Raw genomic sequence first — 25577 nt, forward strand, 5'->3', positions numbered from 1 at the left:
AATCATTACAGTTCTATATACAGATTGGTATTCAGTGTATCCTGTGTATTTCGGCTACACCCCCACCTTGCTTGCGAAGATTTGACTTGCCGTCTGAAATGTGCTCGTCACTCGATTTAAATAACCTGCCCAGTAGAGTGACTGGTTTGCAGGGAGAACCTTGAATGTAAACACTTAAGGAAAAATACTTGCCTCAATACAGTGCCTCCCTTAGGCTCGAGTTATTTCGAAATACTTTACAACCGTTAAAGTATTTTTTTAAATACGGTTACTTTTTTGGGAATCACGGGAGTCATTTTTCATCAGCTATTTCGCAAAACAGCGACGTGATGTCAGATATGTGATACTGACTGGGGGCTACATATACGAAACCAGAACACCAGAGGATTTCCATTTCTGCTTTGCAATAATGCAGAAGGATCGTTTACATTCACCAGAGAAGGCAGACAGATTCCCGGTTTAATGTCTCAGCTGAAAGGCTGCATCTTCGACAGCGTACCCCAACTTCACGATAGCTTCCGGACCGGAGTTTCAGGCAGATTTCTGTACTTGGGTCTCTGGAGTCGGAATTGAACCCACCGTCTCTATTTTAGGCAGATGCTACCAACTGAGCCTCAGATAAGCTTTTGGTGGCAAAACTAGAAATCTGAAATAAAGGCAGGTCTTTTAACTTGACAGATCGGGATTACCCTATTGTGAATTTTCACTATTTTGTGTTTTTAATCTGCTTGAGTATTAGGCGGTAATGGCAAACATGGTTAAATTTCCTGTCTTTTTTTTTGTCTATTCCACTAACATGATAATGCTGCAAAACGATATCATCGTCCAGATATCAGACTAAGAAGGTATAGCAAGATCTTTCAAAATCACAAGCATACATACCTTCCCCTCACCAACATTTAGCTATTTTTGATGTAACTCGTTTAAAGAGCTTTACAGTAATTAAACTATTTTTGACAGTGCCTTAATCCTGAAACAAAAAATCAAAGGAACCAAGATAGTTCCTTATCGAAAATTGATACTTTATGTTCAGATGTAACACTTCAGATCAGAGTGCAGTATCACACATTGAAAATGTTTAGGATTTTATAAATATGCATCTATCCAGTGCAGTAGAAACTACATTACATAGAATGTCAATTGTAGGTTTATCCAATTCTTTTTGTGGGTTGTGGGCAATGCTGTTAATATCTTATTTATTATCTAGCGCTAAATTTCCTTAAAACTGTGGTGTGATGCTGTTGGGTGCCAAGGACAGGTGGTCATTTTTTTGTTGGAAATGGTCATTGCCTGGTATATGTGTGGCATGAATGTTACTTGACTTTGGCAGTCTAAGCCCAAATACTATCTATGTTCCATAGATATAATCCACACTTCTTAACATATGATGAGGGAAAGATCATTGATGGAACAGGTGAAAGTTGTTGGACCTGGAGGTTTGAAATAATTGACCTCCAGTGGTCACAGCCATCTTCCTTTGTGCAAGGTATGATTCCAGCCAGTGGAGAGTTTTTCTCTCAACTCCCATCAGATAGCCTCTGATGCTCTAGACAAAGCAATCTGAGTTTGTCCAACCTCTCCTTATAGCTAAATAAAAACAGAAAATGTAGTAATTACTCAGACAGCATCTGAGAGGGGAGAGAAACAAATTTAAGAATTAAAACATGCTTTAAGTTGCAGAGAAGGGATTGGGAGGTTTGTGATAGGATGAAGACCAAGAGAAATTGAATGATATTAGTGATGGCTGCTGAGGCAGGTATCACACCTGATCTTGTCTGAAGGAGATGAATGAAAGCAGGAGAGAGAAAGTAACAGAGGGGAAAATGGAAACAATGCTGGAATGATACGTAAGAAACAGGAGCATTAGAAGATGAGTGGTAGAACCTAGGGTGAGTTGATGGAAATGTGGAGGAGAGGTGGAGGAATGTGTTAGGGAACTTCAGGGAACTCTGGCTGACGAGAGATATTGAGGCTCTAGTCAGGAAAAAGAAGGAAGCATACATTGTGTTTAGGCAGCTGGGTACGAATGAATCCCTCCACGAATATAAAAAGTTTAAGACCTTGCTTAAGAGGGAAATCAGGAGGGCAAAAAGAGGGTATGAGATGGACTTGGCAGGCACGGTTAAAGATAATCCCAAGAGGTTCTTCAGTTATATTAACAGTAAAAGGGTGACTAGGGAGAGACTAGGTCCTCTTAAAGACCATCAGGGCCACCTATGTGTGGAGCTGCAGGAGATACTGAGATTTTTAATGTCTTATTCTCCTCAGTGTTTACTCAGAAGAATATCATGGATGGCAAAGAAATAAGGGAATAAGTAGTGAGGTCTTGGATCATATGCTTATTATGAGGAAGGAGGTGTTTGCAGCCTTGAAATGCATTAGGTGGGCAAATCCCCAGGGCCTGACCAATTGCACCCCCAGACCTTATGGGAGCCAGGGAAGAAATCGTGGAGGTCCTTGTAGAGATATTTGCTTCATCGTTAGCCCTGGTGAAGTTCCAGAAGACTGGAGGGTGGCTAATGTTGTTCCATTGTTCAAGAAGGGTAGCAAGGACAGGCCAGGGAACTATAGACCGGTAAGCCTGACTTCAGTTGTAGGGAAGTTACTGGAGGGAATTCTGAGGGACAAGATCTACCATCACTTGGATAGTGGTTTTGTGCGTGGAAGGTCATGTCTGCTGAATCTTTTGGAGTTTTTCGAAGAGGTAACTAAGGGGATAGATGAAGGTAGGGTAGTGGATGTTGTCTATATGGACGTTAGTAAGCCTTTGACAAGGTCCCGCATGGCAGGCTGATCTGGAAGGTTAGGTCGATGGGATTTACGGGGAGTTGGCGAGGTGGATTCAGAATCGGTTCGATGATAGGAAGCAGATGTTGATAGTTGAAGGTCGATTCTCTGACTGGAGGCCTGTGACCAGTGGGAGTCCCAGGGGTCAGTGTTGAGACCTCTGTTATTCATTATGTATGTAAATGATTTGGATATGAATTTACATGGCACAATTAGCAAGTTTGATGATACTAAATTAGAGAGTCTTGTTGATAGTGAAGCAGGTTACAATGAATTGTAAAGAAATCTTGATCAGTTAGGGAGATGGGCTGAGGAATGGCAAATGGATTTCAACTTAGATAAATGTGAGGTGATGCATTTTGGACATTCAAACCAGGGAAGGACTTATACAACGAATGGCAGGGCACTGACCAATGTTGTGGAACAGAGAGACGTGGGAGTACAAGTGCACAGTTTGCTGAAAGTGACCGCATAAGTAGACAGGGTGATGAAGAAGATGCTTAGCATGCTGGCCTTCATCAGTCAGGGCATCGAGTTTAGGAGTAGGGACATTATGTTGCAGTTATATAAATCATTGGTGAGGCTGCACTTGGAGTATTGTGTACAGTTTTGGTCACCCTGTTATAGGAAAGACATTGTCAAGCTTGAGAGGGTGCAGAAGAGATTTATGAGGATGCTACCTGGACTAGAGGGCATGAGTTATAGGGAGAGGTTGGCCATGCTGGATCTTTATTCCTTGGAGTGTAGGAGAATAAGGGGTTGACCTCATAAGAGATTATAAAATCATAAGGGGTATGGATAAGGTGGATGATCATAGTCTTTTCCCCAGGACTGGAGAGTCCAAAACTAGAGGGCACAGATACAAGATAAGAGGGGAGAGATTTAAAATAGACCTGAGAGGCAACTTCTTTCCACAGAAGGTAGTGAGTACCTGGAATGAGCTGCCAAAAGAAGTGGTTGAGGCGGGTACCATTGCAACATTTAAGAGGCATTTGGATAGGTACATGGAGGGGAGGGGCTTGGAGGGTTATGGGCTGAACGCAGGCAACTGGGACTAGCAGGGAGGATGCTGTGGTCAGCATGGACCAGTTGTACCGAAGGGCCTTGTTTCGTGCTGTATTACTCTATGACTCTAATAAAATAGGTTAGGGTAGGATTAATGTAGAAATGGATGCTTGATAGTCAGAGCGGATTCAGTGGGCTGTATCTCTCTTTGACTCTATGAGTAATTCATGTGCCAGGTTCTTTGAGTGCCAACACCTCTGATTCCTTTTGACAGCACACACTGCCACCCAGCTTTGTATCATCAGTAAACTTGATTCTGTCATCCAAATCATGAATGTAGTTTGTGAACAGCTAGTGCCCCAATACCAATGCCCATGGAACCCAATCTGAAAACGACCTGTTCAATTCCACTCTCTTTTCTGTCCACTATATCAGCTCCAATATCATGCACTCTAATTATGTTTCACGATTACTTCTTGTGGCACTTTATCAAAGACCTTTCAAAGGACCAAATACACCACATCAGTTGCTTTTCCTTCCAATCGGTAGGAAACTTTCCATAATCTATACAGTCTTGGAAATTAACAACTTGTCCATCCACTGTCTCTGTAGCTGTCTCCTTCAAAATCCCAGGATGCAGGTCGTCAGGTTCTGAAAATTTATTGCCTTTCAGTACCATTAGTTTCTGCATTTACCTTTCTTTAACTAATGGTGATTTCTTTCTCTTCACTCATTCTTGACCCGTGGTTCTCCATTGTTTCCAAGAGAGTTTCTATGTCTTCTGTGAAGGCAAACACAAAGTTTGTGTAATTATGCTGTCGTTTCTTTATTCTGAAATACAATTTCTCCCATCCAAACCTATAAGGAACTGGATTAACTTTGATAATCTTTTCCTTTTTACATATTTGTAAAAATAAAGCAGAATGCTGGAAATACTTAGCAGATAAGTCTGCATCTGTGGAGAGAAACATAGTTAATTATTTTTTGAACTCTTTTTATTTATTCCTGATGTGATGTGGGCATCACTGGCTAGACTACCATTTAAAACCCATACGGCCAAACCAGGTATGGATTCCAAATTTTGTTCCTTGGAAATGTCCATGTTTTTCCAACAATCTCGTAGTTCCGTGATCACCATTACTGATGTTAGTTTTTAATACAAGATTTATTTAAATACTTGAATTTAAATTTCACAACTGTTGTGTTGGGTCTTGAACTCTTTCATTTAATATTTGTAATATTTCCAGTTTCTCATACCTCCTTATAACATAGAAAGAGGCCACTTGGCCCACTGAAGCTATGCTAACTTTCAGATCAATCCCATTCCACAACTTATTTCTCAGTAACTTATTCTCTCTCGCCACGTCTGTTAATTCCCCTTGATTCTCCTACCACCCTCCTACTCTATGGAAATTTACAGTGGCAAATTATTCTATCAACCAGCATCTTTTGGAATGTGGGAGGAAAGGGGAACATCTGGGACAAACCCACAGGAAGAATGTGCAAACCCCACAGCACCAGATCAGCACTGGACCAGATGGCTGGAGCTGTGAGGCAGCAGTACTACTTGCTGCACCTATGTGCCATCTCCTGATCAATCATCCAGGTCTCTAGAGTAACTTAACTGCTATTCTACTGTATCTCAGTAGTGTCAATAACACTTCCCATCACTTTGTAATACAGAGTGTAGATTGAATTAGCCATATTAGATTTATCCTATTTTTGTGGACAGGGAAATATTTCCATGTTATCAGTTCTATGCTTGTATTGTAGCTGCCCCATAGCATCTTGGCTAGAGATGCAGCTAGTTTTGAAACATATCCTGTCTATACTGTTGAAGATATTTTCAGGCCTCACAAAGCCTTTGGTGTACCGTGTGCTCTCAGCCAATGAGTGAATCAAGTAGGCTGAAGGCTGCCTCAGTGAGGATTGGAGTCTTAGCACAAAAGCTTCAGCCTTGCCTTTGGCACTTGCTTGCTGGGCTCTGCCATCATTGAGAATGGGAATGTTATTGGAGTTATCTCCTGTTAGCTGTTTAACAATACACTGCCATTATGATTAGATATTGTAGAACTGCAGAGCTTTGATCTGATCTGTTGTGAAATCACTTATCCCTTTTTCCATTGTTAAAAATGTGGAGCATTTTAGAGTAAGCCTGCTAATAGTGTGGGTATGCTCTTCTATGTTCCTTATTGAACCTTGAAAATATGCTAGGGCTGGAGTACTGGAACACAGTTCTTTTATTGCTGTTGGTCTGCAACATCATATGGTTGCCTGGTTTTAAGCTACTTACTCAGAATGAGCTTTGCATTTTGCTGCCTTCTTATGGTCCTGTTTCTTCTCCCATGTCTATGTTTTCATTTGAATTTTATGCCCAGAAGATGTCTTCCATTTTAGGCACAATCCTATGTATTTTGTTTATAACAGGAGCTTGATTTGTGTGGTTTTTTTTGGCTGGAAACCCCTTTCTAGGATATTTTTCTCCTGTTCCTGTTTTGGATCTTTACCTCAGCATTGGGAGCTGAGTTTACTCGTCCTATTTTCTGATGTAACCCCTGACTTCAACAAAACAATCACAATAACATAATAGTTGTGAAGGAACCATAGAACCATACAGCACAAAACAGGCCCTTCGGCTCACCGTGTCGTGCCGTCCATCAGACCACCCTCACACTACCTAACCCCTTCCTCCCGCATATCCCTCTATCTCACGTTCCTCCATATGCCTATCCAACAAGCTCTTGAACCTGTTCAATGTATCTGCCTCCACCACCACCCCAGGCAGTGCATTCCATGCACCAACCACTCTCTGGGTGAAAAACCTCCCTCTGACATCTCCCCTGAACCTCCCACCCATAACCTTAAAGCCATGACCTCTCGTCTTGAGCACTGGTGCCCTGGGAAGGAGGCGCTGACTGTCTACTCTATCTATTCCTCTCAATATTTTATATACCTCTATCATGTCTCCTCTCATCCTCCTCCTTTCCAGTGAATAAAGCCCTAGCACCTTAAGCCTCTCCTCATATTCAATACCCTCCAATCCAGGCAGCATCCTGGTAAATCTCCTCTGCACCCTCTCCAATGCCTCCACATCCTTCCTATAATGAGGCGACCAGAACTGAACACAGTACTCTAAATGTGGCCTAACTAGAGTTTTGTAAAGCTGCATCATAACCTCGCGGCTCTTAAACTCAATCCCGTGACTTATGAAAGCCAACATCCCATTGGCCTTCTTAACTGCTCTTTCCATCTGTGAGGCAACTTTCAACGAACTGTGAATATGAACCCCCAGATCCCTCTGCTCCTCCACACTGCCAAGTACCTTGCCGTTTACCCTGTACTCTGCCCTGGAGTTTGTCCTTCCAAAGTGTACCACCTCACACTTCTCCGGATTGAACTCCATCTGCCACTTGTCGGCCCAGCTCTGCATCCTATCAATATCCCTCTGTAAGCTCCGACAGCCCTCCACACTATCCACAACACCGCCTATCTTAGTGTCGTCCGCAAACTTACTAACCCAGCCCTCCACCCCCTCATCTAAGTCATCTATAAATATCACAAAAAGTAGAGGTCCCAGAACGTACTGCAGACACTGGAAATCTGAAATAAAACCTGACAATTCTGGAAACATTCAGCAAATCAGGCAGCATCTGTGGAGAGAGAAAGAAAGTAAATGTTTCAGGTCGATGACTGTTCATCAGAATATTTCCAGCATTTTCTGTTTTTATTCCATGATTGCATCATATATGTTTTTTAATGGTAAAATCGAAGGACAAAGGCCCAGTGCAGGAAACCAGCAAGATTATGATGGGTGAGGTATTGGTATTGGTTTATTATTGTCACTTGTACCGAGGTGCAGTGAAAAACTTGTCTTGCATGCCGATCATACAGTGCAGTTACATTGAGTTAGTACAGAGTGCATTGAGGTAGTACAGATAAAACAATAACAGTACAGAGTAAAGTGTCACAGCTACAGAGGAAGTGCAGTGTAGGTAGACATTAAGGTGCAAGGTCACAACAAGGTAGATTGTAAGGTCAAGAGTCCATCTCATCATATAAGGGAACTGTCCAATAGTACTGTCACTGTGGGATAGAAGCTGTCCTTGAGCCTGGTGGTATGTGCCCTCAGGCTCCTGTATCTTCTGCCCGATGGGAGAGGAGAGAAGAGGGAATGACCCGGCTGGGTGGGGTCTTTGCTTATGCTGGCTGCTTCACCAAAACAGTGAGAGGTAAAGACAGAGTCCAAGGAGGGAAGGTGTGGTTTCCATGACGCGCTGGGCTGTGTCCACAACTCTCTGCAGTTTCTTGCAGTCCTGGGCAGAGCAGTTGCCATACCAAGCTGTGATGCATCCAGATAGGATGCTTTCTGTGGTGCATCAATAAAAGTTGGGGAGTGTCAAAGGGGACATACCGAATTTCTTTAGCCTCCTGAGGAAGTAGAGGCGCTGATGAGCTTTCTTGGCCGTGGCATCTACGTGATTTGACCAGGACAGGCTATTGGTGATATTCATTCCTAGGAACTTGAAGCTCTCAACCCTCTCGACCTCAGCACCATTGGTGTAGACAGGGAATTGAAATACTAATCACTGATAATTAGAGATGCCAATTTGGGTTTAAATGTCTGCATATTGTACTAGGGAGTTGAAAGCTAGAGAGGTAGAGTTTAACAGTTTTGAGGTTGCAAAGTATGAGATTCAGAGACCATGCTCCATTAAGGTACAAATATCTTGCATCTTGCATCCTTTTAATTTGCTCTCATTAACAATGTTTGGTGAAATGCTAAATATCAATGTAAAAAAGTAACTTCATGTTGCATCAAAAAAACAATGGAGTATTGTTTCCAGCAAGGCGGTCTTTAGCACACAATGTCTTCCTTTCCCCCAGGCATGACATGAAAATCTTCTTTATGGCACATAATTTAGATAGTTGCTTTTTTGGACGTAACCTAGAATTTCAGGTTATACAATAGGTCTCCACAAAACATTAGTCTTGAAGGCTGGGCAGTCTACTTCATAATCTAAAGATATCATGAATGTCACTCTGCAACTGAGGAACCATAGATCTATCAATTACAATCGAGGTTCAATCAAGTAAGCAAAGTAGTCCATATTTACAAAAGATATTGAATTGACCATGTCTCCTGAGCAACAACCAATAATCTAGTTTTATATCTCCACAGCCCTTTCAAGGATAATAGGAATAGATTAAAATCTTTTATTCTTTTTATTGCCAGCTGTGATTAAAAGCAGATCATCATTTTGTAAGTTGGTGCCCACTTGGTACAATAAGTACAGATTCAGCATAGACCATGATTTTGCTGCCTTTGATGGCATGGTTAGGACTTGAATATCCAGTTTAGGAAACCCTGCAGTTGGCTTCTCTGCTTGTTTTTTTAACTATAAATAGGAAGACAATTTGTTTGAAATATTAAATGGTCTGTTTAAAAAAATGACTGGAAAGGAGGACCAGCGTCGTTATTTTTGCCAGATGTACAACTTATCAACCAGTTGACTGGGTAGAATATAATAAAATGCTCCCCTATTTGATGAGGAACAGTTTCCTTGAGTTAAACAAGTATAAGATTTAAATCTATACATATTATCCTAAAGGATGTGATCTGAAACTAGGTTATTGGCATTTACTTAGACATGGACAACTTGATACCTTTTGTAGATATGGACTAGTTTGCTGGTTTCATTGTACTTTGATTGTAGTTGATAGATCTGTGGTTACTCACCTGCAGGTCAATATAGATGGTATCTTTGAAAATGTTTGAAGCGGACTGCCTAGCCTTAAACTAGTGATTTGTGGAGAGAGCTACACCTATAGTCTGGAAACCAGGCAAGTAGAAAGATTGTTGTTTTCTTTTCTATAGAGTTACACAGTTTGAACAATACCATGAATATGGAGTTTCTTTGGCATTTTATATAAAACAGCAAGTCAATCATTAAGTAAAATAGTTCCATGATTTATTTACAGGGACAAACAAAATTTCTAATTCTGCTCTTTAAACAATGTAGTTCACTTTTATCTAATAAAATATAAGTGTGAATAATTAAGTTATTGAAGCAAAATGTTATTTAACCTTGGGTTTGGGTAAAATCATATGACTATATTTGTTTTTATCTTTAGTTGCTCAGAAATAGTGCAAGCCATTCCTTTGAAAAACTTCTGTCTATACTTAGCAGTAAGAGTGAACCACAAAAGCCATTGTTTTCTGTGAAAGCAATGAAATAATGACCAATTAAAAAATGGTAATATGACTACATATTTCCGTACTGCACATTGACTACACCTTTTGGGTAGACCCTCAAGATTGAGGACCTGCTTCCATTACAGTTCATTGTGTTGTCAGGTAACAAATGAATCCAGTGCAGGATCTGCAGGCTGCCAGGAGAGGGTTGGATGGAGCTTGATGGGATGTGTGGGTCCATTGACTGAATTATTGCATGCTCCTTCTGTTGCTTAAGGTTGTCATCCATATACTCCTGATGGAGAGACTCGCAGTGCTTTCAGCATTACCATTGCACTTCACATTGCTGGTAATGTGCCTGATGTTATGAAAAGTGTTATGTAAGTATGTGGCAGAACAGGGTAGATGTGCTGGGTTCCTAATCATTAATGAATCAGCAAAGTTTGCACGATGATCTGGAAGGTTGCATGTAAATTTTTCATTGTACTAATCCATCAGATGTACTGATAGTCATTATGGAATTGAATTCTCTCAACCTTTAGGTTGCAAGTCCAGTATAAATATTCTGCACTACAGTGCTCATTGTTCATTGGTGATCTGTACTCAATGTATTCAATGTATTTCACGACAATAGAGAACTCATGAATGGAAAACCATCTGACTTGTTGATACGGTCTCATACAATGGATAGTCCTGGAACCGTATGTATTTGTTAGTAGATTAGTTGTTACTGTGAATGTCATTTACATGGTCTGACAGCAGGTGTGTTATTAGCTAGCATGCAATTAACTGAAGCATCTATGAAGTTACTCCTTTTGGGTGATACTAAATAAGATCATCCCAGTCTTTACTTATCTAGTGAGCTAGCAGCAGCAGCACTTTTTCAGAAGGAATTAGATGTGAAGTAGGGAAAACTTTTCTAGATTGTAGTGAAGAAGCCAAATATTTCTGCTGTGTCTGATTTTGACTCAGATGTTACTGGGATGTATATAGCATTTCTGGATAGTATGGGATGGTGAAATAAAAAAGCAAAAAATTCAGCCCAGGATAGTATGGAATGGTTCGAAAAAAAAACAGCATGAATTTCAGGCCTATGTACATCAGTGATGCTGTGGCTTCTAACAGTACTAGTGGACAATCTTGTGAATTTATCAAATGTTGTATCTTTTGAATTAGATGTTAAACCAAGGTCTCCACTGCTCTCCTAGGTTGATGTAAAATACTCCCTGGCACAACTTAGATGCTCAGAGGAATTGGATACTTAAAATTGAAGCTTCCCAATGAATAAAGTGTCATCACAACCAACTTACAATGTTCCTTCTGCGTTCATCTTCACAGTTTCAGCTCGCTAATATATGTATATCCCTCAACCAACATTACTAAAAGAAAATTCCATACATACTGGGCCTGATCAAACTGAAGTTTGTGAGAGTTTTCTGTATGCATATTGGCTGCCTGTTTCTTATAACAGTAACTCTAGTCCAAAAGTACTCCATGGGTAAAGAACTTAAAGTCCTTTGTATTAAGCTAAAATATATGCAAAGGATATGGGAGCACATTGGTTCCTACAAAACTAGTAAAGCAGAAGAATGTACTAATGTTCATGGAAATATAAATGTTTACATTCCATCATAACAGTTGAAGGATTTTCATTTAACTAATAAAGTTACAGAGTCATACAGTACAGGAACAAGTCCTTCAGCCCACTGAGTCCACATTGACCAACAAGCGCTCCTTTACACTAATTTATTTTATTTATAAGATAAATCTGCAGAAAAAGGTCGGTATCATTTATGGTGACCACATTACTATTGAGTTGTTATTTTAAAAAAAAAATCTGGTCCTCCTACATCCTTTTAGGAAAGAAAAATTATTTTCCCTATTTGGAATGGTATGATTCATATAAATATAGTTTATTATTGCATCATCTGCTAGAAATCAATTTATGTAGATGTAATTTTCTCATGAAAAAAACATGGAATTCAGCCCAGAATAGTATAACATGGATATTATGGCCTGGACACCCTTTATTAGGGAAGAGAATAAATCAGACTAGATTCCTGCCACTGACTACTTGGTAGGGATATATGTGTTAGATGAAAGTATAGTAGGATCACCTGTGATAACAGCAATCAGATAGCCTACGGATAGTCAGTGTCATTTCTTCACACCCATAGTATTGTGGGTAACTCTTAACAGACTTCTAAATGGCCCAGCTGGCACTTACAATAAGGTCAGTTAGTTATAAATTGCGGCCTTACTAGTGACAGCTCAACTATGAACAAATTAAAGAAAAACAAGCAAGAGCAATTTAGCCTGATGCAGGATTGTTGGATAATGCACTGTGGGAAGTATCTGAACTCTCCATTATTCCAGTTCTCTGTGTTCTGAGAGCATTAGGTTCTTATGAAATTTCATTGTTCCCTCAGATTATTGGTACTGGTTTATTATTGTCACTTGTACCGAGGTTCAGTGAAAAACTTGTCTGGCATACCGTTCGTACAGATCAATTCATTACACAGTGCAGATACATTGAATTAATACAGAGTGCACTGAGGTAGTACAGGATAAAAACAATAACAGAATACAGAGTAAAGTGTCACAGCTACAGGGAAGTGCATTGCAGGTGGACAATAAGGTGCAAGGTCAAACAAGGTACATTGTAAGGTCAAGAGTCCATCTCATCATATAAGGGAAACGTTCAATACTCTTATCACAGTGGGATAGAAGCTGTCCTTGAGCCTGGTTGTATGTGCCCTCAGGCTCCTGTATCTTCTGCCTGATGGGAGAGGAGAGAAGTGAGGATGACCTGGGTGGGTGGCGTCTTTGATTATGCTAGCTGCTTCACCAAGGCAGCAAGAAGTATAGACAGAGTCCATGAAGGGGAGGCTGGTTTCCGTGATGCACTGGGCTGTGTCCACAACTCTCTGCAGTTTCTTGTGGTTCTGGGCAGAGCAGTTGCCATACCAAGCCATGATGCATCCAGGTAGGATGCTTTCTATGATGCATCGATTAAAAATTGGTGAGTGTCAAAGGGGACGTGCCAAATTTCTTTAGCCTCCTGAGGAAGTAGAGGCGCTGGTGAACTTCCTTGGCCATGGCATCTATATGGTTGGACAAGGACAGGCTATTGTTGATGTTCACTCCTAGGAACTTGAAGCTCTCAACCCTTTTTGACCTCAGCACCGTTGATGTAGACAGGTGCATGTACACCGCCCCCTTTCCCGAAGTCAATGACCAGCTCTTTTGTTTTGCTGACATTGAGGGAAAGGTTGTTGTCATGACACCATGTCACTAAGCTCTCTATCTCCTTCCTGTACTCTGATTCATCGTTATTTGAGATATGGCCCACTACGGTGGTATCATCTGCAAACTTGTAGATGGAGTTAGAGTAGAATCTGGCCACGCAGTCATGAGTATATAGGGAGTAGAGTAGAGAGGGCTGTGGACACAGCATTGTGGGGCACCAGTGGTAAGGATAATCATGCTGGAGCTGTTGCTGCCTATCCTCACTGATTGCAGTCTGTTGGTCAGAAAGTCAAGGATCGAGTTACAGAGGGAGGTGTTGAGTCCCAGGTCTCGGAGTTTGGTGATGAGTTTGCTTGGAATTATAGTATTGAAGGCGGAGCTGTAGTCAATACCTTGTGCTTTGACAATATGGTATTAAAACAAAGAATAATTTTTGAGTAATCATTCTTACATAAGAATGGATAAAACACCTTTCCAAGTTTGACTGAACTCTTTCGTCCTGCTCTGTATTGAATCCTATCCTTTCTACAGCCTTTGCATTCCTCATAAATCCTAGTTCATATTTACCACCTTCTTTTGTGACATGAATAAAATGAAGAAAGAAATTAAAATGTGCACACTGTATACTTCAAGTTTATCTTATCTGTCTCCAACCCTTTGTAAAGTGGCTGATTTGTTCAAAACTGTTGAATGAATGGATGCCATCAGCAGGTAAGGCTCTAAACTCTGCAATTCCCTCCCTAAATTTGTCAGTCCTTTTTCTCCTTTTTAAGACCCTCATCAGAAGCCACCTCCTTGATCAAGCTTTAGGTCAGAGAGTCGTACAGCATAGAAGCAGGTCCTTCAGCCCATTTCATCTATGCCAACCATCATGCCTTATCTATGCTAATCCTACTTGTCTGTATTAATTTTATATCCCTTGCTCATTTGATTACCTGCCAACATACCTCTTAAATGTTGTTACTGTTCCTGCCTCCACCACCTCCTCAGACAGGTACCACTACTCTTTGTGTGAAAAATTTGCCGCTGAGATCCTCTTTAAAATTCCTCCCTCCACCTTAAACCTAGCCCTCTAGTTTTAGACACCCCTACGGTGGGAAATAGACACCGGCTATCTATGCCTGTCTTAATTTTGTATTCTTCTATCATGTCTCCTCTCAGCCTTCTTCCCTCTAGGGAAAACAGACGTAGCCTATCTAATCTCAAGCCCTCCAATCCAGGCAACATCCCTGTGAATCTTTTCTGAACCTTCTCTAACTTATTCACATTCTTCCTATAGTATGGTGATCAAAACTGCACATAATACTCCCAAGTGCAGTCTAACCAACATTTTGTCCAACTGTAACATGATGTCCCAACTCTTATACTCAATGCCTTGGCCAATGAAGGCAAGCATGCTATATGTCTTCCTCACCATCCTGTCTACCTGTGTTTCCATTTCCAATGAACTATCTACTATGTGCTCTCTGTTCAACAACACTCACGTTGCATAATTTTTTTTGTGGCTTAGTTTCAAATTTTGTTGAATGGTAATCTTTGAAGTATCTTAGGAAGTGTTAATATGTTAAACACACTATATAAATGCAATCCACAAAAAGCTGGAGGAACTCAGCGGGTGCAATCTATTATTGCTGCATCTGCTGGAAGTAACTTTATGTAGATGCTGCTTTCTTTTCCAAAACTTTGAAGTGCCTCAGCACCCTTGATTTGGGAAGAGAATAAATCCATCCTGATTCCTGCACCTGACACTGAATGGTGGATTGTGTGTTAGATGAGAGTAAGGTTGAAACAGCAGTGAAATAGATATAATCAAATAGCCTGCTGATAGTCATTGTCAAGGCTCAAACACAAAGAATGTCATCTTGGATACCATCCTGGAGGATACCAGCCCCTGTAGATTTTTTCTTTAGCATGATTGGGGATTTAAATTCAGTTATTTAAAGTATTCTTTTATCATTTAGGGTGCCCATGAAACTGGGTTGATGTAGAAACCCAGCTGATTCACAAATCTACTTTAGCACAAGAAATCAAAATTCGTCATTCCAGCATGGTCTGTATGTGGCTCCAAACCAACAGCAGTATCCTTGCGTATTAGCCAGTCTCTGAAAAGAGCAAAGCTATTCAGTTTAAGGGGACTTGAATGAAGAAAACTCTGATTACAACATTTTTATGCTGTGAACAAATTGAAAAAGCCAACTTTTAGATTGTCTCATTGTATATCCTCTGAATTCCAGTGGGCCTCTGAAAGTATATGTTTTGTTTCCTTGTGGATCTCTTGGAATGAACACTCTGTGTAGAAATGTACTGTGTTTGTCATTCATACCAGATCTGTCATCATTGCAAATTCTGGGTCTATTTGACTCTCTCACGCTGCACGTAGCAACAGGCGAATGCCTTTCAGTCCCTTGCATCTCTTTCTCTGCTTAGTGAGATTAAGCTTGATCTGTATCCTAATTCTTTATTTTTTTTAATGTTCGGGACCAACACAAATCTAATATTTTAAATTATTAATTGAGGTGGTATCTACAGCATTTCGTGGGAGAGCTCCAGTTCTTCTTCTACGTTTTTATGGAAGCATGTTTCAAATCTCTCTCATGAATAACCTGGCTCTTAAATTTACTTTCCCTAGCGAAGATTACGCAACCACTAGATTAAGTTTCTCCAGTTAGTTATTTACAGAATCCAAAATCCCTCATTGAAGTCTTCCCTTAACTTCTGTATTCACATAATGTAATGTTGAGGCCCTGGTGTTATTTGGTGAATCTCCCCTGAACTGTTTCCAAAGCCCTTATACCTTTCTAAGATGCAATACCCAGAATCAGTATAATTGTATAACTTCTTCCCTTCCAATTTCTAGTCCTCTAGTTTTAAAGTATAAAATTCCATTAGCTTTATTGGTTTTATTTTAGTCTTTCTGATATATTTTAGTGATGAATTTACATGGACCCTAAAATTTGTGAACCTTCTGTTCCTAGCTTGCAAGCAATAAATATCAAAAGATCATAGGAGATGAAAAATCATTCCAGTTTTACATAATTCATGGATGAGGCCCCATTTTAGATCCTTGTCACAGTCTTTTTAGTTTGAGTACATACTCATTTCCATACATTCTCATTATTACTTCCTTGAAATATTCATTTAAGCATGACCTACCTTTTATAAATCCACATTGGCACTTTAATCAGCTCAAATTTCACGAGCTACTTAGTCACTGCATCTAAATTATAGGTTCAAATAGCTTCACAAACAACTGTTGTTAAACTAGCAGGTCTTTAATTTCCTGGTTTGTCTCTTTAGTATATCACCTCTATCAGATGGGTAGTCCTTAGTCACTAAAAAAAAATTACTTTAGTTAGGAAATACTTTCCTTTTATTATAGTATGAATTTTCAAAATGTAAAATGAAAATTAGTTCTGAAGTCAGTTTCAAAGTTCTCAGAGTTCAGATAACCAAATATCGGGTGTACAGGCAGAAGTGAATTTTGCACCAAAGGACTCCACTTTCTGATGATTATTAACATCTTGTTTAAAATATGAAGGAATTAAGTTTAAAATGCAAGTTTCCATTACCTCAGTGCTGAAAGTGGTACTAGTATTTTTTCGTTGTTGAGCCAGGTGTGGGTGTGGTATACTGCCTATCTTGTTCTTAAGGAGATTAATATTTTTCTAGTAATAAAAAATGCACCTTAAGAGTTGTACTTGTTAATTGGCATATTGTTATTTCCCTGAGAGTGCCTGGTTAATGATTATTAAGTTTGATTTCACATTTTATTATGCATGAGAGGCTAAAAACGCATTGTTATGCAGCAGTTCAGATCTTACAATGAAAGGTCTATCAGAATAATTGACTGATCACTTTTTTAAAATTAAGGAATTGATGACCATCAACTTGAGCTGCACAATGCACAAAATGTTGTGCTGAGGTACAAAGGTCAGAGTGATAGTCTAGTGTTATTAGTTTAACTCATTCTTTAAAGAAAAGAGAAACTTACAGTATGGTTGGCGCAATAAAGTTTCAGGTGTTCTTCATCATTGTTGCACAATCTAGTGACAGGAACCACACTCACAATTATCTTCATTGTATGTTTTGTGAGTCACAGTCATCACTAGTTAGCGGCCAAAGGTAGCATGGAATTGAATTGCCAAATGGGAGTTGGCTGTTAGAAAAATTGGCAGAAATTTCCATGTACTTTCCATTACATTGAAAATTACATTTACAAAAACACTTCACTGTTTGTTGAGCACATTGGGTCATCATGAGATTGTAAAAGATACAGCATAAATACAAATCTTTCTTTTATTTGGACTCTGTTCAACATCTGTCCTAAGGCAGATGATTGAAGTTCACCTTGTCTGGGATTGAATCAATGTTCCTTTCCTCTCATTACAGAAAAAAAAACTCAAAAGTAGTTGAGAAGACCACAATTTCTGATAGTCTAAAGCTTATGTTTTATCTATGCCTTTGTTTTCTTGAATCGTTTTTATATATGTAATGGACTCTATAATACATAATTCTTCAGTACTGATTAATGCAGTTTTTCATTAGAGAAATTTTTCATTAAATGACATCTGATTGAATCTGGAACAAGAGTGATTATAGTGGACCATTGTATTCCACATTCTGGAACAAACAAGCTGTTACTACATTAGTATGCTCAAATTGTGTTGTACTTGCTAAAAGATGGCACTAGTGGATTCTCGCCAACAATGGCAGCTAACATTCACATGGAATACTAGCTGTGGGGGTGATACTGGATTACCTAGAGGCAAATAGAAACACTGCTACACTGAGACTGGAAGCTGCAATGCTTCCTTGGTTTTGGAGCTTTCCAGCTATTGTTTCATGAAGCAGGTATCTACGGCTGTTGATATTGTGATTGTGCCCTTACTTGCCCTTGCATTTAGGGTTGAAAAGACCCAATCACTCATGTTTATAATTAATGGAAATTGCCCTGCCATTCTCCACATTACTTTGAATTTATAGGTATTTAAACAAATAACCTGACAGGTGGTATGTCATAAATCTTGTTGCCATGCCAGCATCCAGATGGTTAATGATAGAATAGCAATTGTTAATTCAGTACTTCTGTCCATTACTGTAAAATAAAACAGAAGACCATCCTTGTGTTTCCTTGTGCCAGCTGAATCCGAGCAGAAGCTATGATACTTCATGTACTACATAGTCAATATCCTAATTTTTCTTTTTAGAATCTCAAATCCTTTTCTGATACAATTATATGCTTCTTAGATGAGAACAAGATTGAGCCTGCCTGTGGTGCTGCTTCCTTCCATTGACTGTCTTGCTAATACCTGTTGTCAAGGTTGCATTTGAATAATGGTGATTTGTTCAAAGAAGCAATGGGTGGTACCCTACATCTGCAATGAGTAATTGGGTTTGGGAAATAATGGAAAAGGGGTGGGGAGCAACGATGAGAGAAAAAGGAAAAATATTACTTAAGCAAAGAGAATGTCAATTGGTTGAATTAGATTTGAGGCAAACTCCTAAAATTATACATATGTTTTTTTGTGCTAATTTACTAGATCTGGAAACCCATCCTTTGGTTAGTTCAGCAGTTCTATTAGAAATGAGATGCAGTGTATACTGGTTCATGTGCATCAGTTATGAAGTAGTAAGGAAGTTGTGTTGGTGACCACAACAATAACTCATTATCATCATAATCATTTATTTATAAACCACAATGGAATTTGTTTGTGACCCTTAGTTTGCTAGCTGTACCATCAGACAGCCATTTGAAAAGATTCTGGGTAGATTCTGAGATGTCCCTGGAATAATTAAAATGGAGGTCTTTTTTAAACTACTGACATTTTACATGAATTAATGGAGCTTCACATACCTGGTTCAGTTGCATCTCTTGCACTGTGCTGAAGAGCAAATGGGGCAGCCTTCACCATTGGTCAATTTGCCAATGCTCTTTGTCTCCTCCACATAAGAAAATCTGGTCACTTAACCAAAATATTCGAGAATAGGTGCCATTCACATATCTATGCCCCAATGTAAATAAGTGTCCTGCAGTAAGAAGGAAATTGCGTCACTTTTAAAAAATATACATCGACCTTCACCTGTATGCAACAGTGGTTCTGCAAGATACCACATTTACCACAGTCAACATTTCTTTTGTAGGTCCCATCTGATGGCTAATAATGCAATGTGTGTCCCAGCAGGGCGGGCATGGTAGTGTAGCGGTTAGCATAGTGCTATTACAGTGCCAGCGACCCAGGTTGAATTCCAGCCACTGTCTGTAAGGAGTTTGTACATTCTCCCCGTGTCTGCATGCTCTGGGTGCTCCGGTTTCCTCCCCCATTCCAAAAGACGTACGGGTTAAGAAGTTGTGGGCATGCTATGTTGGCACCGGAAGCGTAGCGACACTTGTGGGCTGCCCCAGAATACTCTACGCAAAAGATGCATTTCACTACGCAAAAGATGCAAAACACTATGTGTTTCGATGTACATGTGACTAATAAAGATATCTTGTCTCTCAGTTTCAGCATTGAGGGAATTATTTATCTTTTTATTCTAACCAAGGTAAGTGGTTGGGAAGTCCAAAGTACCTGAGGACCCTGACTGTTAATCCAGTAATAAAGAATTCAGTGGATTTCAGCATGGCATTTGATAAGGTACCCTATGCGAGGCTTATGGAGAAGGTGAGAAGACATGGGATCCAAGGGGACATTGCAGTGTGGATCCAGAACTGGCTGGCCCACAGAAGGCAAAGAGTGGTTGTTGAGGGGTCGTATTCTGAGTGGAGGTCGGTGACCAGTGGTGTACCTCAGGGATCTGTACTGGGACCCTTACTATTTGTGATTTTTATAAATGACCTGGATGAGGAAGTGGAGGGGTGGGTTAGTAAGTTTGCGAATGACACGAAGATTGGGGGTGTTGTGGATAGTTTGGAGGGCTGTCAGAGGTTACAGAAGGATATAGATAGGATGCAGAGTTGGGCTGAGAAGTGGCAGATGCAGTTCAACCCAGATAAGTGTGAAGTGGTTCATTTTGGTAGGTCAAATATGTTGGCGGAATATAGTCTTAATGGTAGGACTCTTGGCAGTGTGGAGGATCAGAGGGATCTTGGGGTCTGAGTCCATAGGACGCTCAAAGTGGCGGCATAGGTTGACTCTGGTTAAGAAGGCATATGGTATGTTGTCCTTCATCAATCAGGGAATTGAATTTAGGAGCCGGGAGGTATTGTTGCAGCTATATAGGTCCCTGGTCAGACCCCACTTGGAGTACTGTGCTCAGTTCTGGTCGCCTCACTACAGGAAAGATGTGGAAGTCATAGAGAGGGTGAAGAGGAGATTTACAAGGATGCTGCCTGGGATGCGGAGCATGCCTTATGAAAGCAGGTTGAGGGAACTCGGCCTTTTCTCCTTGGAGAGATGGAGGACGAGGGGGGACCTGATAGAGATGTATAAGATAATGACAGGTATTGATAGGGTAGATAGTCAGAGGCTTTTCCCCAGGGCTGAATTGGTGGCCACAAGAGGACATAGGTTCAAGGTGCTGGGGAGTAGATATAGAGGAGATGTCAGGGGTAAGTTTTTTACTCAGAGAGTGGTGAGTGCGTGCAATGGGCTGCCAGAAATGGTGGTGGAGGCTGATACGATAGGGTCTTTCAAGAGACTGTTAGATCAGTATATGGAGCTGAGTAAAATAGAGGGCTATGGGTAAACCTAGTAATTTCTAGGGTAGGGACATGTTCAGCACAGCTTTGTGGGCCGAAGGGCCTGAATTGTGCTGTAATTGTTCTATGTTCTAACAATACTTAATTGTAGAAATACACCTTTGAGCACCGGGTGTTTTATTTCTTTTCCCATTTCATGGATGTTTAACAGTCCACTTGCCTCTTTCTCCCTTGCCTACCATCATAATATTTCCAGATCATGAGTTAAACAAGTAGTCTGTGCTCTGGCCTTTGTTGATTGAACTTTTCAGCGATCTGACCTAGTTGCCAACTTCAAGTCCAGTTTTCTGTCACAGTAGAGTTCAGTCAGTGAGAAGACCTTTCCTGACAGCTCTCCTGAGAAGACCTCTCCTGAGATGAGGAAAAGAACACTACTATTCTAACTTTTTATTGTCTGATTTTGAATATTGATGTTCTTTCCCAATTCATTATTTTCCAGGCCATTTTATTCCTAATGATCAAATAAAGATAAAAACTGAATTGAATAAGGCATCCTGGAGCTGGTGACAAGTAAATTTTTTGCCAGTGAACGTGCTTTGTTTGATTTCATCAGGCTTGGAGAGAAAAAATCAGCCTAGATAGGACAAAGATGGACATAGATTTGTATTCTGATTTACTTTATTTTTCCTTTGAATTTTGACAATAATTGTCCGTTATGTTTTTACCAGTGTGCTGCCAGTACAGTGACTCTCCCAGAAACCTTGCTGTTTATATCCACACTTGATGGGAACCTGCATGCTGTCAGTAAACGGACTGGGGAGATCAAATGGACCTTAAAAGAAGGTGAAATTGTTTCTTAAATTAAAGTAACATTGTGTAAGATGAACAATTTGCCCTGTTTTAACAAATATTCGTTGTGTCATTGTTGAGTGTAACTAATTAATAATGAACTTTTTCCCCTCCCTTATAGCTTTTTGAGACTTTGACCCATATTATCCCAGGGTGAAATAGCTTAGTGGAATACTGCCAACCTTATTCTTATGGTACTTGCAATGTTACAAGGTCGGTCTTAATTCAGAGTTAATTTTATTCATTATAAATAATGTCCTTTGTCACAATGAGACTTTTCCACATTGGGATTTAGCTATTTTGTTGGGCAATATAATGGGAATAAATGAAGAGGTATTATAAGACAGTATGATATGGACATAGCTGTAGCTTTCTGTTTAGAAACACTACTGTAGTTCAGATTGCACACTGTGGGCCTGGGCCAACATAAAACAATAGATGCTTAGTGAAGATCTTTCACAGCTCACTAGCACCTTTGATCATCCATTAGCTTCTGCAAGAAATCAGATATTAAAGAAGCTGATATTAAGCAAAGTGCTGTTGGTTTTTTTAAGGTTTTGACTTACTGACTTTCTTGCCGGCTAAAAATAAACAACATCTGTTGCGAAACCAAGAATCTCGTGATGTTTAGTTACAGAATTTATTTAATAAGACAAGGAACATGCAGGTGCAGTGGCCCTCTCTGTAGTGAGCAAATATAGATTTTCTTGTCCAGCTAATTTCATACCTATGGGGTTTGATTTGGTCGATGTGCAAAAAGTGGTAAGTGAATGTAAGGTAATTCTCTCAAAATAATGCAAATTATAGACTGAGTGAAATCAGATGCTATGCATTGACAAGAAGCAATCTGATACGATGCCAGGAACATCATGACAAAGGAAACCTCTTAAACTTACCCACTCCCCTTGTCATGGAAAGTCCCTAAGGAACAAACGGTAATGTTAAATAGATTTAATTAGGTTGATATAATTACATCATCTCTGATTATAAGACCAATCATCAGTTTTAGGACCAGCATGATGGTTTCCCTCTTCAGTGGTCTGCCCCGCGCTTTAAATTAACTGAATATTGAACAATATCTGAATATCTAGAATCCTAAAACTTTGATGTGTGTCTCCTTGTGGGCACTCTTGCAGTGTAAAATGTTTGGCAAGTGAGTTGCATATCTCACCAAATCTCCAATGTCAATTAACCCAACGGATTTGGAGAATAATCTCAGTCTGCTTGAATAGATATAAGATAGCTAGCTGTCCTATTCAAATCTAAACTTGCTGCCATTGAGTAATAGAGATATTCCTGAGTTTGTGTTTAGTATTGTTACAGTGTCAGTACTATTGTAGATGCTATTGTAGGCTCCATGTTTTTGGATCTGTGATTAACACTGCTCTTTCCTCAAATAGCACTGAATCTCATTTATAATTTATGTTTCAGATCCAATCATTCAGGTTCCAGTCTACCTGGCTGAGTAAGTTACTATTAAAAATTAATACTGGCTCTCTAAAGATGGGAAATTGTTCAGTCTTTATTAACAAATTTAAGGTCTGGTGGCTCACTCAAATTTCACACAATCAAAAACAGGTAATGTGGAACTACACAATACACTTTAAAATAAAAATTCCCAATTGCAGGTAAGGGACCAATCAGGTACTTCAAATATACATCAGCTAGCCTCAGGACAATGTGACAGTATTATGTTCCCAGTTTATTAACAACCTTCCCACCTCCCAATTTAGGTACCACTTCGTAAAGCAAACTTTGATTCCTCAACCTATTTCTTGCTGTCCCAGTATTTCTTCAGGAGCCTTCTGCGGAGTCTCTAATTTCACCTTCAGCTGTCTGAAAGAACTCAGCCTAATGTTTGTTCTGTTCCTGGTGCCCTGCTTGTTTAGTGAGAGCATTGTGAAGTTTTGGGGCCATTGTGCATGCTGGCTCTTTCTATGTGATGACCATGCATAGTTTTTCCTAGTCCAAAATTAGCCACCCTTTGCCCTTTTGTGTTGGTTTTAGCTCCTCTCTCAAAAATACTAGATTGTTTCTGAAGTTGATATCTAGACTTTCCCTTTATTTTGTGGCTGAAGCTAACTTCTAAGAGCTCCTTAGTGTTCATTTTTGTCATTGTGCTTTCTGCCCCCGTTGTACAATATTCATTTCCAGTTAAGTGATCTTCCATTTGCAAGATCAAAATTTCACTCACCAGTCCTGCTTCCTCCCTCACCCGCCCTGTGTAAAGCAGCACATTCTTTAGCTGAGCTTCTGTGTGTCACCATCTAATGTAGTGCTAGTATTATTTTGAAAAGTCACCTAATCTTGACAAGCCATCAGTAAGTCACTAATGATTGCTAATGCCGTTTCTCAAAATAACCACTGAACATCAGAGACTTCTTATTTCTGGTTTATGTACCCAATTTTTGAACAATTGTTTGTAGTGCTACCAAAGAACACTCAAACCATTAGATGTTACAGCACTGAATAGGTTATTAAGTCTGGTTGTGATGACATAAAAATATTAAAATGGCATGCAAGTTGATAGTTGTATTGAAGGATATTGAACATCTTATAAATAGTTTATGTGTGTCATTTGAAACTGAATTAATTGTGTTTATTTTTTGCTTACCAGCTTATGCTACTTATTCAAACACTCTTCTCTGTTACATCGTCGCAAATTGATCCCAGTTTTACACAAAAACTTGTTTGTTCTGATTGTAGGCCAGCATTTCTTCCAGATCCAAATGACGGAAGTCTCTATGTCATGGGAGGAACAGCTAAGGAGGGGCTAATGGTAAGTTGTAGGATATTTTAATGAACCTTTATAATAAGTTTCAATCCTGAGGATATTATTCAGCTACAGTTGGTATTATCTCCTGTGATATCTGCACCATATCCTCAAGCTTATTTTTAACAAAGTCTTCCAAACTATGTAAGAAAAGTTCAAACTTTTTATAATTACTAATTAATATACATTAATAGGACAGACACAATATAGTCCTGTTTTTATTTTGAGCTTTATACCTTATATAATATGAACAATAGAATCTTTTTTAGATGAAGAGGCTTCTTGGTCCATTAAGTCAGCTCCCTGCACCTTCCTTTGTTAGTTATCTAATCACAGAATGTTAAAGCATGCAAAGAGGACATTTGGCCCATCAAATTTTTCCCAGATCTATGTAGCATCAACCAGCGAATCCCACCCCATCATCCTCTTCCCATAAGCCTGCAAATTCTTTCCTTTCAGGTACATATTCAGCACTTTTGGGAATGCTACGATACAATGCTACAATAGCCCTAACTTCTAAACACTAGCTAACAAAAAAAATCCTTGTGTCATTTTTGGTTACAGCACTTTTTTGTGTAAACATCTGTCCTTTTACCTCTTCCTTTTCCACCATCCAGGGAACCAAACAGTCTTTCCAAGTGAGGCAGCAATTCACTTGCACTTCTTCCAATCTAATGTATTATATCCAGTGTTCACATGTGGTCTCCTCTACACTGAGAAACCAAACACAGATTGAGCACCTACAATCAGTCTGCAGGGGAGACTCATAGCTCCCTGTTGCCTGTCACTTTAATTCTCCATCCCACTCCCACTCTAACCTACCTGTTTGTGACTTCCTATGATGTTATAACAAATGCCCAATATGAGCTTGAAAAACAGCACTTCATCTGGGCATATTACCACCTTCCAGACTCTATATTGAATTCTACAACTTTAGCTAACTCACTTTCTTTATCTGTACAAGAACTGGCAATTTCTGCTGTAAATCATGCATCTAATTTTGGCGCTGTTTTTCATTCTTTTTTTAGCACAGCCTGGCCTGGCTATGTCCTCCAGCCTCGCATTTTTCACATTTCCACATT

General features: G+C 39.7%; 1 protein-coding gene across 1 annotated transcript in view; it reads left to right on the forward strand.

Annotated features, from left to right (window-relative positions):
* ern2 (endoplasmic reticulum to nucleus signaling 2) overlaps window positions 1-25577 on the forward strand; it is a 60435-nt gene that overhangs the window by 719 nt on the left and 34139 nt on the right. Inside the window, exons 2-4 of the mRNA XM_052020727.1 lie at window positions 21602-21716; window positions 23154-23187; window positions 24429-24501. Of these exons, the coding sequence (XP_051876687.1) occupies window positions 21602-21716; window positions 23154-23187; window positions 24429-24501 (222 nt within the window). The remainder of the gene's footprint in view (window positions 1-21601; window positions 21717-23153; window positions 23188-24428; window positions 24502-25577) is intronic.

The sequence above is a fragment of the Pristis pectinata genome, chromosome 8, assembly GCF_009764475.1.
Source record: "Pristis pectinata isolate sPriPec2 chromosome 8, sPriPec2.1.pri, whole genome shotgun sequence".
Classification (NCBI taxonomy): domain Eukaryota; kingdom Metazoa; phylum Chordata; class Chondrichthyes; order Rhinopristiformes; family Pristidae; genus Pristis; species Pristis pectinata.